Below are 13,613 nucleotides of genomic sequence, written 5' to 3' on the forward strand. Positions count from 1 at the left end.
GGATATCTTATTTTGGGGGAAAGAGGGTAGATATTTGAAGATCCTTTTTGAATTCGTTTCTCAATGCAGCAAATGCCAAAAAATATTTCTTTACATAGAGAAGCTCTTCTGGATACATAGAGAAGCTTTTCTTTGGTGACTGCTTCCATGTACTATTCAAACATTTCATTTTTCCACATCTTAAAAAAAAAAAACCCAGCTTCTACACACCGAAAAAATTACTCTTTCCTTGGAACCTCAGTGATGTCGACATATTGCTCCTAGGTGAAATTCTCTACAGTATGGAGTCTTAAAACATCCTAAGAGTCTATATTGGGTTGGACCTATTTTCAAATTTGACATCATTATTTATTGCTGAAGCTGCAATTTCAAGAAGAATCTTTATTGTAGTTTGAATTTTTTATTAAGATTGGCTTTATTAAAATTTATTCATCCCTCTTTATGAATTAGATATGAAACTGTAGACCCAAAAATAGTCAAATGTGATACTTCTCTTTCATATACACAGATGGGTGCTCAGGATTTCCACCTATGTCTTTTAGAAAGGACTGAATTTATCTGGAAAAGTATCCACTGTTTTGATGCATATGCAGATTTTTAGTAGTTTGTCCTGTGATTAATTTTTCAAATTTTACACTTTTAGTAATTTATTAGTTAGTAGTACTTTGTTTTATACCTTTATCTCTCTAATAAAGCCAAATACCACTCTCTCATCATAAAATCTTCAGAACTGTAAAGCCTAGAAATTTGAAACTTGGCACGCATGTCCCACCCCCTCCCCACCTGAAATGAACTCTGTTCCAACTCCCAGTTGCCTTATATTAATATACTCTGATGATACCTTTTCACTAAACCGGGCATGGGCATGGTCAGTGCGTGACTCATCCAGCCTGCTGGCTGGGAGTTTAAACATTCCACTCCCTCCCCACCTGAAAAGAACTCTGTTCCAAATGCCAGTTCCCTTATATTAGCACTCTCAATTTATCAGGCCCAATCACCTAGTTTTGTAAGAAAGCATGTGTATTCAGCTACTAGTTAATAGATAAATCTATTCTTCCCTCCACATATATAATATTTCTTGTACTCTTGGCTGCTGTACAATCCCTGAGCATCATAAGGGCCCCCTGTATATTTGTTGGCAAGATATTTTTTTTCTTCAAACACTTCATCTTGGTTTTTTCCAAAATCTCTTATGCTATTGTGGTCAGAAAGTTCAAATTTATCTCAGTAATCCAAAGCCGTATGCTCTAAGTTTTCTTTTGCATACCTGAGATGTTGACTTTTATGATGAGGTTGAAGAAAAGTTGTTTTGATAACTCTCCCATGCAAAAATCATTGTTGTATAAACAATGTTCTTATATGGACAGGGACTCCAATGTCACTACATGTCAGTGGGTCATTTGTGGTGGTTTCTGGTTGGTACATCTGATTAGTTTTCAGGCCATTCTAGCAGATTTTTTTTCTTAGTCTTTCACCGCAGTCAGCAAGTACAGTGGTACCTCTACCTAAAAACGCCTCTACTTACAAACTTTTCTAGATCTTGTTTAAAGATTTTTTTGCCTCTTCTCAAGAACCGTTTTCTACTTACAAACCCGAGCTGCTGAAACTGTAACCGGAAAAGGCAGGGAGAAGCCTCTGTGGAGCCTATCTAGGAATCTCCGGGGAGGAAACAGGGCCGGAAAAGGCAGGGAGAAGCCTCCATGGGGCCTCTCTAGGAATTTCCCGGGAGGAAACAAGGCCTTCACCCTCCCTGTGGTTTCCCCAATCTCACATATTATTTGCTTTTACATTGATTCCTATTGGAAAAATTGCTTCTTCTTGCAAACGTTTCTATTTAAGAACCTGGTCATGGAACAAATTAAGTTCGTAAGTAGAGGTACCACTGTAATTAAAACCTGAAGGGAGATTGGTTATTTCAGCAAGTAATCCTGAAACAATCTTCCAAATTGATCATGAAGTCCCTACATGACCAAGAGTGCCTAAAGTTTTGCATACAGGTGTAAGAAATATGGTAAAAGGGAGAGTTGGATCCTGTAGTGCTGTTGGCTTTGATCACTTTCATACTTACCTTAGAAATGCCATTTCCCATTCTTCTGTGTCAAATAACGATAATTGACCAGGGTCTCCAGAATAAGGAAATATTAAAAATCTGAACTACCCTGATTGGGCAACAGTTCTGCTGACCTTGCTGCATTTTTATTCCACAGAGGTCCTCTGTAATACTGCAGAATGAATACTTTGGTCTCTGAAATATATGGTAGAATACCAAGTATGACTTCATATATTAAAGTGTATTTGTTTTTTCTCAAGATGATGAGATTTCATTGGGGAATGGTGATGACATCCTGCAGGAATTACTTCCTAGAGATGGCAGAAGACCCAGTTCAATTGATTCTGTGGCAACTGAACCATGGCTTAGACCTGGGACATCAGAAACTCTTAAAAGACTCATGCATGAGCAGTCAAGTCAAGCTAAACCAACTTCTGAGAAGAACCTAACATTCAATTGGCAGGGGCTGTCAACTGCCCATGGCTAAATAAACTTGTGTTAAAACTATTTGTGCCTTTCAAATGTTTCACTATTGCACTTTTATATTCATACTTGATTGTGAAAACAACGCCTACTTTGTTCAATTATTAATACATTTTGAAGACCTCTAAATTTGGAAATATATTAATTACCATAGTTAAATTTTCATGACAGCTTCAGAGTACTGTATAGCATACATTTAATGGTACTGAGGCAAAATTTATTTTTGTATTATTAATTCTTTGAAAAATTACCTCAGACTTCTGCAAGATTAAAAAATATGACCTGAATGTAATCAAATAAAATACTGTGGCTTATTACTCTTAGACATGTAATAGATGTTGAGGGACTAGCCAGGATTTAAATTAATTGCTGCTTTACTTCTAGCCCACAAATCTTATCCAATCATTTGTTCTGAAATGCTAAGTGTTTTTATATGTATATACGTGTGTTCAAATGTCAGTAGAGAATTCTATAAATGTATTTATGTTCATGACTTAAGATGACAAAAATTATATTTTTATCAGGATTCTAAGTATTTGTAAAAATGGATATTTTATGAAATGAATAAATTGTCTTTATTAAAGCTCTGGAGTTTCCTTGATGTTTCTTTCTCATTGCAGTAGAAATATGTGCATTGAATTTCATTATGGAACTAAATTTTGACTGACCTATATTAAGTCTAGTACAAATTTGTTGATTTGTTAACCCCTTCACATTTATTTGGAAGGAAAAAAATTACAACTGTTACTGGGTGAAGGCAAAGCTACAGGATTTGATCAATACAAGTTCTTTTTGTGTAACTGAAAAATGTTTACTGTATGTTACACATACTACCGGTATTTCATAATGTGTAATATACTACTATAGACTCTCTTCCAACAAGAATCAGTTTCCCAACTATAAAATCTGAAAGGCTGGATGAGTAGAAAAAGAAACCTTGGAAGAATTTTCTGATCACCTAAATATAACTTTTTTCTTGTCCTTCACCTGGATGTAGTTCTCCTTTATTAAATATTTAATTGTAACAAAAATTGCTTTTAGGCAAATATACAGGCGAACAGAAGAGAAGCTGTAATAGCAAAATACAATAATTTGCAATTTCAGTCATTGGCAACATCATTGGTTACTAACCCTCTGCTCTCCAAATAGGGAGGGATTATTGAGTCTCTCAATTGGGGTCCAAAAAGTACAGTACTTCATAATACTTCAGAGCTGAAGAAGCTTCTTGGATGAGAAGCAAAACATCTTCAAAGAAAAACCAGAAAGTCCAGTTGCCTCTTGAAAAAGCACCTTTGGTACTTTATTGTAAGTTTAGCTCCTGTCCTCAACTGCCTAGAGCAAAAAGGGGGGGGGAAAACATACCACACCTGTTTTGCAAAAGGAATAGTATTTTCTCACAGTGGAGTTACTCTTCTGCCACATTTGAAATCCTTGATTTTTACAGCTACTATAGTAAAAATAGTAAAGATAGAAAAGAACCAGCAGTCTTGTTCTCATCACAGGCTGGGAAGCTGCTGCTTGTATTTTCTGCTCTGAGAAGCCACTTATTTGATGGTGAAGCTACATTTGCAGTACCGGCCCCATCTTGTTTTTTGTCTGGCTATTGGAGAGACTTGCATGGGGGCTAGTTTGAGGCAGCTTTCAGTTCTGCCGTTCTGCATGTGAGACAGAATACTGTCCTAGATCTTGATTTAGCTACAGCTTTTCCAAAATGGGAAGATTTGAACTGAAAAATAGAAGGAATGATACTTGACTTAAGTTAAATTCTTTAATCACTTGCAAGCATGCTGAAGGCAGTTTGCTTCAGCACTGTTAACCATCATTGTTAAACTTTTCAGTTTCTTGAAACATTAAAACAAGTAGTTTTACATTGCATTGGTTTTCATTGCACCGATGAAAGAATTCAAAAACTTTATTGACTTATAACCTGATTAGAATATGCCAGATGAGAACCAATATTGTACAGAAAGTTGTACAGAATTTACATAGAAAACTTTACAGAGCTGTACCATATACATTTTTCCATCTGAAAAAATTTTCTACATCCACTGTAAGACAGAATGCTTGACAATCTTTTCTTTAACCATCAGAGCACAATTCACAGTATGAATACATTTCCAATAAATTTAAAACCGTCCCTAAACCATGCCAGATTTGTTACTTGAATATATTTAACATTACATTCTGTACACAGAGTGAAATCTACATCAAACAACCCCCCCCCCCGAAAAGGTGACATAAGATAAAACCTAGACTCATTTGCAGTGATTCAAGTTCCAGCCCAGAAGGATCGTTGCAATGGCTTATTATATTTAAAAGCCCTATCACAGGTATATTACAAACAGTTAAGCCAGTTGTGACTTTTTCAATCTCTGCCCTTCACTAAAGTTAGCAGGACTAACTTTTAGGATACAGACCAAATCATTCACAACATAAACTCAGACTAGTGCATTTGGTAAACAAATGTATGGGTTTCTATGAAATCATAAAAAGAATGCAGGAAGAACTATATAGTGTTTGTAATTTTATATTACAGACCTGTACTCTTATGTTTTTCACTAAAGAATGATTACCTATATCTCAGCTTGAATGTGCAGATTTTTTCCCCATAAAGAATTCCATAAAGTTGCTAGATCTCTCACCTAGTGTTTTCCTGTGCTCTCAGTACAAACCATTCTTTCAATAGAGTTCTCCTGAGTTGTACTCTATGGAAGTTCAAACTTTTAAAGTGTTAGTTCTTTGGGTACATATCTTAAGTTCACAGCCATCATAAACATACACGCGCACACATACACATAATATGTATGTATGTCTGAATAAGAGGACATCACAGTCCAAGCTGACAATAAGACTGTTTAAAACTGGCTCAATGCTCAGCACAAGCCAGGAAAGGGAGGAAGAAAAATCCACTGGAGAATTAAAAGTTTTACAAGCCTAAGTTACAGCTTTACTCTATACTGTGAACCCGTAGATACACACTGCCATATAGAGACCCTCATTATGAACATCCAGTGCAAGTTGATTTGGTTCTTAGTTTCCTTAGTTATACTTCTACTGCTTGGCTACATCTTCCTCTTGATCTGCTGGCTGAGATATTTGGAAAACAACTCCAATTCGTAGAAAAAATCTTCTCAAAACAGCCCGGAGCTCAGGAATCAGATCAAATTGCATTATTTCACACAAAAGAGGATAGTAGAAAGATGCATGAGCTTTGAACTAAGGAAAAAAAGATTTTTTTATTAGACCTTAAATTTTTGGATGAGTAAATGCACTAATTCAAACATTACAGTATGAATAATCTAGGTGCCAGATCCCTCATCTCATTTTCTAAAGAAAAAAATGTGCATGATCTTATTGGCACTGAAGTACTGATATCAGGAAAGAGAAGAAAAGGCAAATGGCAATATGACATGAATGGAAGGGAATCTATCCTAAAACTGTTTTACGACAATTAGGATCTGTTTGTAAGGAAAAAAACCTGCTCTCAATCTCAATTCAGAATGCTTACTTACCCGGTCAGCACTTATCTTCAGAACCTTTGTTAAGAATAAAAGCAACAGGCTAGTCCAAGCCTCCCGATGACTCTCTGAGGTCAAAGTGAGGAAGTAGCTGAGAGCTTCCCTGCAGACACTACAAGCAATACACAACATAAAGCCAAATTTTAGAAACCAAAACAAAATCCTTATCAGAAAAACTGCATATTCAGAAAGATTGTTCAATAATCCCATCCTACACTCAACAAATTAAAAGGGACGTCAGTAAACCCAAGCATACTTAAAAGTTAAACAAAGCACTTTAGCATATTGTGAAGCTGTCAAGGGGCAGCTGCAATGGAGTGCTTCACTGAATTTATTTATTTATTTTATTTATTTATTAGATTTGTATGCCACCCCTCTCCGCAGACTCGGGGCAGCTAACAACAGTAAAAAAACAACGTAAACAAATCTAATATTAAAAAATCTAAAAACCCCAATTTAAGAGATCAGTTATACATACAGTCATACCATACATAAATTTTATAAGCCAGGGGGAAAGGAATATTTCAATTCCCCCATGCCTGACGACAGAGGTGGGTTTTTAAGAGCTTACGAATACTGAAGGGATGGTCTCATCTCAAAGATGCTTATAGCTGGCAGTCAATTTTTCAGATATTGGCAAATAGTAAAAGGAGAAGGAAGGTGGGAGATTATAGGCCTGTTTACTGAACTACTAAACAGCAATAATAGAAAACATTTGCAATAAGCAAAAGGTTACATCTAGAGAAATGCTGATAGACAACGACTTGTTGGTGCTTTCTTTTACTGTTGTCTCAAGATGCTTCTTTTGAAGAACTTTGCTAATGGAATCATCTGTGTCATGAGGTTAAACTGCTGAAAATTCAGTATGTCTTTAAATTTTTAACTACTATTACGAAACCAGGTAATAGCTGTGAACAAGCCTTACTTTAGTAATCGTTGTTGCACTTCTTCCCAGGCATCTTTGCGACTTTCATCCATGTACATGCGGAAAAGTATACGTAAGCCACAGGCAAGACTGCTAGTCTCCTGTTTTAAAAGATTGGGCTTCGATTTCCCTTTGAAACCTGCCAAAACAATATCTGTTATTTAGATTTTATTGACTATCTAAATTTGTCTTTGTAAAGATAAAAATGATTATTACATAAGCTAGTGATGGTGAACCTTTTTTCATTTTGCGTGCCAAAGGGTGTGCCATGGTGAAAAATGGCCAAACGGGTCAACTGGAAGTTCAGAAATGAACTTCCAGTTGGCCTCAGGTCATTTTCGCTCTCCCAGTACTTCAGGGAAGCTTCTTGAAGCCAGGGGATAGTGAAAAACAGCCCAACAGGCAACTTCCGGTTGGCCCGTTGGCCTGATTTTTGCCAGTGTCACACTTCAAGAGGCTTCCTTGAAGCCCGAGAAGAGGATAAACAACCGAAGAGGAGGCTGAAAATCAACTGGCCAGCATGCACATGCTTGCCATGTGTTACGCTACATCATTCAGCAGCAGAAATTCTTGTCTAATTGTAGTCGTTAGCCAAGGACTACAATTTGGCATCCATGGGATCCTTTTCATGGCATATCTCTTAATGTCTGCAGTGTTCCTGCCCATCAAACAATATATTTTATAAATTAAAAAGAAAAACTGCCATTCTGATAAAGCAAATCACTAGCATTTAACAAAAATCTTTAGATATAAGTATATCTCTGGGCTACATATTACATAGAATTGTAAGTATTGTTAAGACTATACAAAGCTATAGCCTACTATCTTATTTGTACACATCCCTGGCTGTCCAAGGGGAAATAATTGAGGTAAGGGTAATAGGAAGCATTTTGAGGTTTTGCATGGATTGGAAAGAGACCATGTCATTTGTTAAATAAAAGTTCTATGATTTGTTATATAAATGGGTGCAACTACATTGTGAATGAACGGATTCCTCCTCCCTCACATCCATTTTGGAGCTATGGAATCTCAAAACTCTGTGCATGCTACATGTGATAAAAATGCTAGTGACACAGCTCAATAATCAGTATTTATATATTATTTTTGTTGTTAGCAATTATGGTTATTTAACTCTTTAAAGTATCATTGAATTATTGAATCATAATCATTGAAGAAACGATGAGTGAATAACAAAGGCAAATCCAGAATTCATATTCCTCTAAAATTTCAGAATAAAAAAAATGGGTTTCAGGTGTTAAGATATGATTTAATGTTTCTGTTACCAGTAGAACTTGAAGATAAAAGCATTGTTAAGTTTTTCAACTATAATTTTACTATGCCACATTAAAATAACTTAACTATTCAGGTAGACCTCCATTTGTTTAGCTACTGTTCAAAGTTATGAACTATGATGCCAGTAAATGAGGATTTACAATCAGTCCTCAAAATTCTGGCCACTGCAGTGTTCCTGGGGAAATAATGGCAATTGTGACTATGGGACTGTTGTTGTTAAGCAGTTAGGCACACTTTACAACACTTGCTTAGTGATGGAAAATGCAGTCCTAATTGCTGTTGTAATCTGAGGACTACCTGAACAGTATTTTTCTGCAATGTTCATTATTTAAAGTCCTTACGATTGGCCGGAAAGACTTACCTGCTTTCCAAAGTGCAGTTCTTTGCTCATTATTTGAATTGAAAGCCTTAGCAAATTTATGAGATTCTAATAAACAATCCAGCAGTTTGAAAAGCTGCTGCGATGTTAAAAAACGATACATTCCTTGATCTTGTGTATCCACATGGACATTAAAGTCTACTGCATCCCTCTGGAAGGAAGGAAGGAAGGAAGGAAGGAGGGAGGGAAGGAAATATTAAGTTTTATTATAGTTAGCTTTTTGATGTCACAATGAATCTCAATATGGTTTTCAGCTGTTGAGAACCAGCTGATTTTGTCACAATATCATAAATAAATCTCAAATGTTAAATCTGAATTTATGGCATTAGCTAATTATAATAAGATATATGTTAATGCAAAATGCACAAATAATGTAAAAAGACATAATTGACCTTAATTACTTAGCCTTCAGAGTAAATGAGATACAAGAAATGTTGTCCATTATTTTGAGGTGATGTTTGCATGCAGATTTTATCTGCAATCTGCTAAATCAGGAATATGTTCAATTGACATTTTACTCTACGTAAATTTTCAACTATATAGTAAAATATATTTATGCTTTACAAGTCTGATCTATCTGAAATCTAAACTACATCGTTACTTAATGATTCCCCATATCCAAAGGACAAGAAAACAGCATCCTTCAGTGATGAGGCAAATTGTATGCTTTTTTCCTAAAAATCTATACCTTTGTCTCCCAAATTATTTAAGAGAAAGGCACATGAAAACACTTACAAATAATAAATAAGGAAATCTGCATCAGATGTGAATCTTGCTTTGTCTGTTTCTAAAACCTATTCTCTACGTAGGTGTTCTGACTAAACAAGAGACACTCAAATGGTTTACAGAAGAATCAAGAAACTAAATCTCACTTTTGATATCTAATATTTTTTTGTATTTAAATAAGTAGTGTTATAAGGATCTTTAGGGTTCAAGAAAGCAAACAACAAAGCATAATTTGTGATATAACACAATGTAGACCAAATCTGACATTTGGTACTTGCATCTAAAGCCTGGCACTCAATTACAAAAGGCCAGGGTTGATGTTATGATGCAGGCCCAATTTTTCTATTATCATCATTTATTCTGAATTGTTTGGAAATCCAGGACTTTTCCTCCTTATATGAATATGCATATCAGTGGACTCTCCTTACCTGTGCTGCAGCTAGATTCTCTGCATCTTCTTTTTTGCTGGTTGCTGGGAAAAATACGATGTTGTCTATTGTTTGAATAAGTTCCAGCTGCACCACACATTTGATTAACAGCGCACCAAACAGTTTCTGATCTGGAAATTCTTTTAAAGTAAGAAAAAAGGAAAATAAATTTGGTAACAATCATGCAAACTACTAATGATCTATATGTGTTAGAAACTTTCTACTGTTTGCCAAATTATTTGCATTGGATATACGCTATTCATTCATTCATTCATTCATTCATTCATTCATTCATTCATTCATTCATTTCGACTTCTATGCCACCCAATCCCAAAGGACTCAGGGCAGCTCACAACAACAATATAAATACAAAATGATAAAAAGAAGTCAAATTTAAAATCTAAACAATTATAAAACCCTAATTAAAAACCCATAAATTAACCAATCACAACAACATGCATGCAAAACATTCAAACGATTTGGCCATGAAAGTTGTTAATTCATGGCCCCCCAGGCCTGCCAGCAAAGCCAGGTCTTAGTGACCTTGCGGAAGGCCAGTAGGGTGGGAGCAGTACAGACATCCGGGGGGAGTTGTTTCCATAGAATCAAATGAATACATTTGATTATCAAATGATCAAATGTATTACCCTAAATTATGTATCTAAAATATCCACAATACATGTAAAAATTAATGATTATTAATATAACGACGTTAAGTCTTGTTGAACACAAAATCCCAGCAGCCCCAGCCACAAAAGGTAATGAAAAATTATTGAAATGCAATCCAATAATTTTTGAAAAGTTAAATACAATATTGTTCATCTGTATCTTTAACACAAATATCATAGAAATGTATTGTTTAATTAAACATTAAGGCAGTACAAACAAACTGAATTGTGTTAAATTTCAGCTGAAATTTTAAATTAAAAAACTCAGTTAACATTAAAATATTTAGAATAAAGTTTAAAAGTTTGTCATCTAAAGCTGTAACATTATTTTGGGGAATGGGAGTTTATTGTAATGTTAAATAAGCATTTTAAGACTCAAAAGGTGCGGAGAGGAGTTGGAATATTTATTATAGGTCACTTCCCTACCATAGTGTCTACTCTCCAGCACATAGCTGAATTCTGCCAATCTCAAAATTTTGAAAATAATACCATTGCAGCTTTATGATGAAATATGGGAGTGTGGGGCACTAAGAGTTACTACCCAAAGGAGAAAAATGGTTTATAATTTCTGCAAAATTGCAGTGACTCTAAGAAAAAGACACATGCCCAGTTTTGCTGTGATTTTAGTTATGCCACAGTTCACCCACCAATAAATCAACTACTTTCTAGAGGTAGTTGGTATTGTAAAACTGAATAGTTTCAGAGTCATTCCAAATTCATATGAAAATGTATTACTTTTAATACTGTTGTTATATGACCTTTTTTCAGAAACTTTTAAAGCAATACAAAAATGTACAAAAGATTGAAAACAATTCCCCATTGAAAAGAACTTAGAAGAGAGGAAATTTTTATTTTAGTCTCTTTTCTAAAAAAACGTTAAAAGTGGGAAGCAATCATAAACACCAGGAAGGAATGTACGCTCACAATTAGAAATGTAACATCAGGTGAGAATATTTTCTTAATTTTTAAGAATCTTAGCAATTCGGTTACTGAAGCATTTAAAATAAGAGTAAGCCCTAAGAAAGCCAAACTCTTTTTGTAATATTCATTCTCAAATGCTTATGGAATTTCAAGAGTTATTTCTGACAGCAACCTGTCAGTAGGAAAATCTCACAAACATAGAAACAAATGCAGATTATCAAATAACTACTTAGAAATATTTCTTCTTACTTGATATAGGTTTGTTTTTGCTGATCTCCTCATTTGCAGGCAACCCTACAATAGGTTGAAACTGATGTCTGTCTAATGATTTCGGTTGCACCGTATCATGAATATCTATAGATTTCTGTGATATGGCATCCTGGATGGAAATAAAAGATACAAATGATCTCATAAGGATTTGGCAAACAAATTTCTTAGGAGCATTTAAATAAACAAAATTTGCTTTGAAAGTAGGATTTTTGGTTAATTTGTTTGGTAAGTCAGGGGTGTCAATCTCAAGACCCAGGGGTTGGACCCAGCCCGTGGGCAGCTTAAATCTGACCCATGGGGCTGCCCTGGAAAAAACAAAAGACTGGCCCATGGTATCTCTGCCAACAAAAATGGAGTTCGGAGGGGGGAGGGGCTGCGTGTGGCCTTCTTGAGCTCCATTTTTGCTGGCAGATGGTTGCAGGAGGCTGCCACAGCCAAAATGGAGATCAGGAACCCATTTTTGCTGGCAGAGCACTTGGGCCACCACAGGCACCTCTAACATGAGTGAAGTGCTGGCCATGCCCACACCGGCCCAGGGTCAAACACAATGAAATCGAGTTTGACACCCTTGTGGTAAGCACAGAACACTATGACATGAGTAACTGTATATTTAATTATAATATAGGAAAAATATATTTATTTTCCTTCTACCAAAGTAACAAGTACTAATGGAACAAATCCTTTTCGCCCTTCCATTTGTAGATTTCAACTCAGCTCTGGAAGATCAGAGTAATCAGGTAGATTTAAGGTGCCCATGGAATGTGTACAATGGGGAAAAGAGAAAGGGGGACATTTTTTCTGCAACTTAGAATTTTTAGAACAATCTATAAATTAATAATAAGGCTATTTTAGTGAAAAAAAGGATCTAAGTTAATTGCACAGATGTTAAGCAAGATATTTTCAGTTTTTGATTTATTTACAATGACAAGACATAGTTGGCACAATATTGTAAGAGACTAACTTGTCTTCTAACCTGGTAAATGTATTTGTTAAATTTATATAACATTCAACTCACAGTGTGAGATAAAGGTAATTTTCTTCTTGAAAATGAAATCTATGTCACCCAGAACATACAATGCTACACATCTTTCTTTGTGATGTTGTATCTCAACATGTGAACTTTCCCAACATTACTTTTAAATACTAGTAGTCCTTGAGTTATGAATGAAATGGAGTCTGCCTATTCTATTCGTAACCCGAGGTTTCATGGAAGTGAATCTTGTACCTTGAACAACATCACTCCCTCCTTTGCCCATAAATTCACTAATTGAATGCAAGGCTCGTTAAGTGCACATGAGGTATTTCAGGGTAGGGAAGACCATGCCGGGGGGATGGGGGGGGCTACTGATGGAACAAGCCACCTGCCTAAGATCTCCCAAGACCTCCCTGACCCACTGAAATACCTCATGCCAACCCAAATTGCTTTCGTCTCCAACCTGCTATGCTGGGTCACTTACCTTGTGAAGGTTTAGGAAGCAGTCTCCTCTCCAGTCTGTTGGCCCTATATGGCCCATTGCAGGCTGAGATGGAGATTCTGGAGACCGGTCCCCGAAAACTCCATTTCGGCCTGTAATGGGCCGAGAAAGGCCAGTGCAGGGCTGAACTCAGAGGGCCCAATCCACTTTTCAGAAGCTCCATTTCGTCCAGCAAGTTGCCAGACAAGGCCTCTAGATGGTTGAAAAGGGCTTCTAGAGGTAGATCCAGCCCTCAGAAGCTCCATTTCCAATGGCAAGTTGGTGGGAGAGGCCTTTGGACAGCCGAACGGGGCTTCCATGGGACAGATCCGCCCCTCAGAAGCTCCATTTAGTCTGGCAATGTGGAGGACGAATGTTGCAAAGTCTCTGAGGTTGTTAGGATGAACAACTGCCAAGGTGCTGAAAGATTTGTAGTTTGGGGCTTTGTTCAGAAACGCTAGGGTGTGTTGATTGAGTAACTTCAAATGTACTCTAAGG

General features: G+C 36.2%; 2 protein-coding genes across 9 annotated transcripts in view; one reads left to right on the forward strand and one right to left on the reverse strand.

Annotated features, from left to right (window-relative positions):
- The window catches only part of CSPP1 (centrosome and spindle pole associated protein 1), a 60,386-nt gene extending 57,270 nt beyond the window's left edge, over nt 1–3,116 (forward strand). For all 7 annotated transcript variants that reach the window (XR_011558723.1, XR_011558724.1, XM_070747879.1 and 4 more), the window contains one exon: nt 2,311–3,116. Coding sequence is in view for 5 of the 7 variants with exons in the window: in XM_070747879.1 (XP_070603980.1) it covers nt 2,311–2,537 (227 nt within the window). In the remaining 2 variants the exon portion in view is untranslated. The remainder of the gene's footprint in view (nt 1–2,310) is intronic.
- A 1,171-nt stretch (nt 3,117–4,287) lies between these two features.
- Nucleotides 4,288–13,613, reverse strand: part of ARFGEF1 (ARF guanine nucleotide exchange factor 1) — a 76,895-nt gene continuing 67,569 nt past the window's right edge. For both annotated transcript variants that reach the window (XM_070747883.1, XM_070747882.1), the window contains exons 34-39: nt 11,641–11,770; nt 9,803–9,942; nt 8,631–8,799; nt 6,977–7,115; nt 6,046–6,163; nt 4,288–5,749 (exon numbers count right to left, since the gene is read on the reverse strand). In XM_070747883.1, the coding sequence (XP_070603984.1) occupies nt 5,585–5,749; nt 6,046–6,163; nt 6,977–7,115; nt 8,631–8,799; nt 9,803–9,942; nt 11,641–11,770 (861 nt within the window). In that variant the 3' untranslated portion in view covers nt 4,288–5,584. The remainder of the gene's footprint in view (nt 5,750–6,045; nt 6,164–6,976; nt 7,116–8,630; nt 8,800–9,802; nt 9,943–11,640; nt 11,771–13,613) is intronic.

The sequence above is a fragment of the Erythrolamprus reginae genome, chromosome 3 (assembly GCF_031021105.1).
Source record: "Erythrolamprus reginae isolate rEryReg1 chromosome 3, rEryReg1.hap1, whole genome shotgun sequence".
Classification (NCBI taxonomy): domain Eukaryota; kingdom Metazoa; phylum Chordata; class Lepidosauria; order Squamata; family Dipsadidae; genus Erythrolamprus; species Erythrolamprus reginae.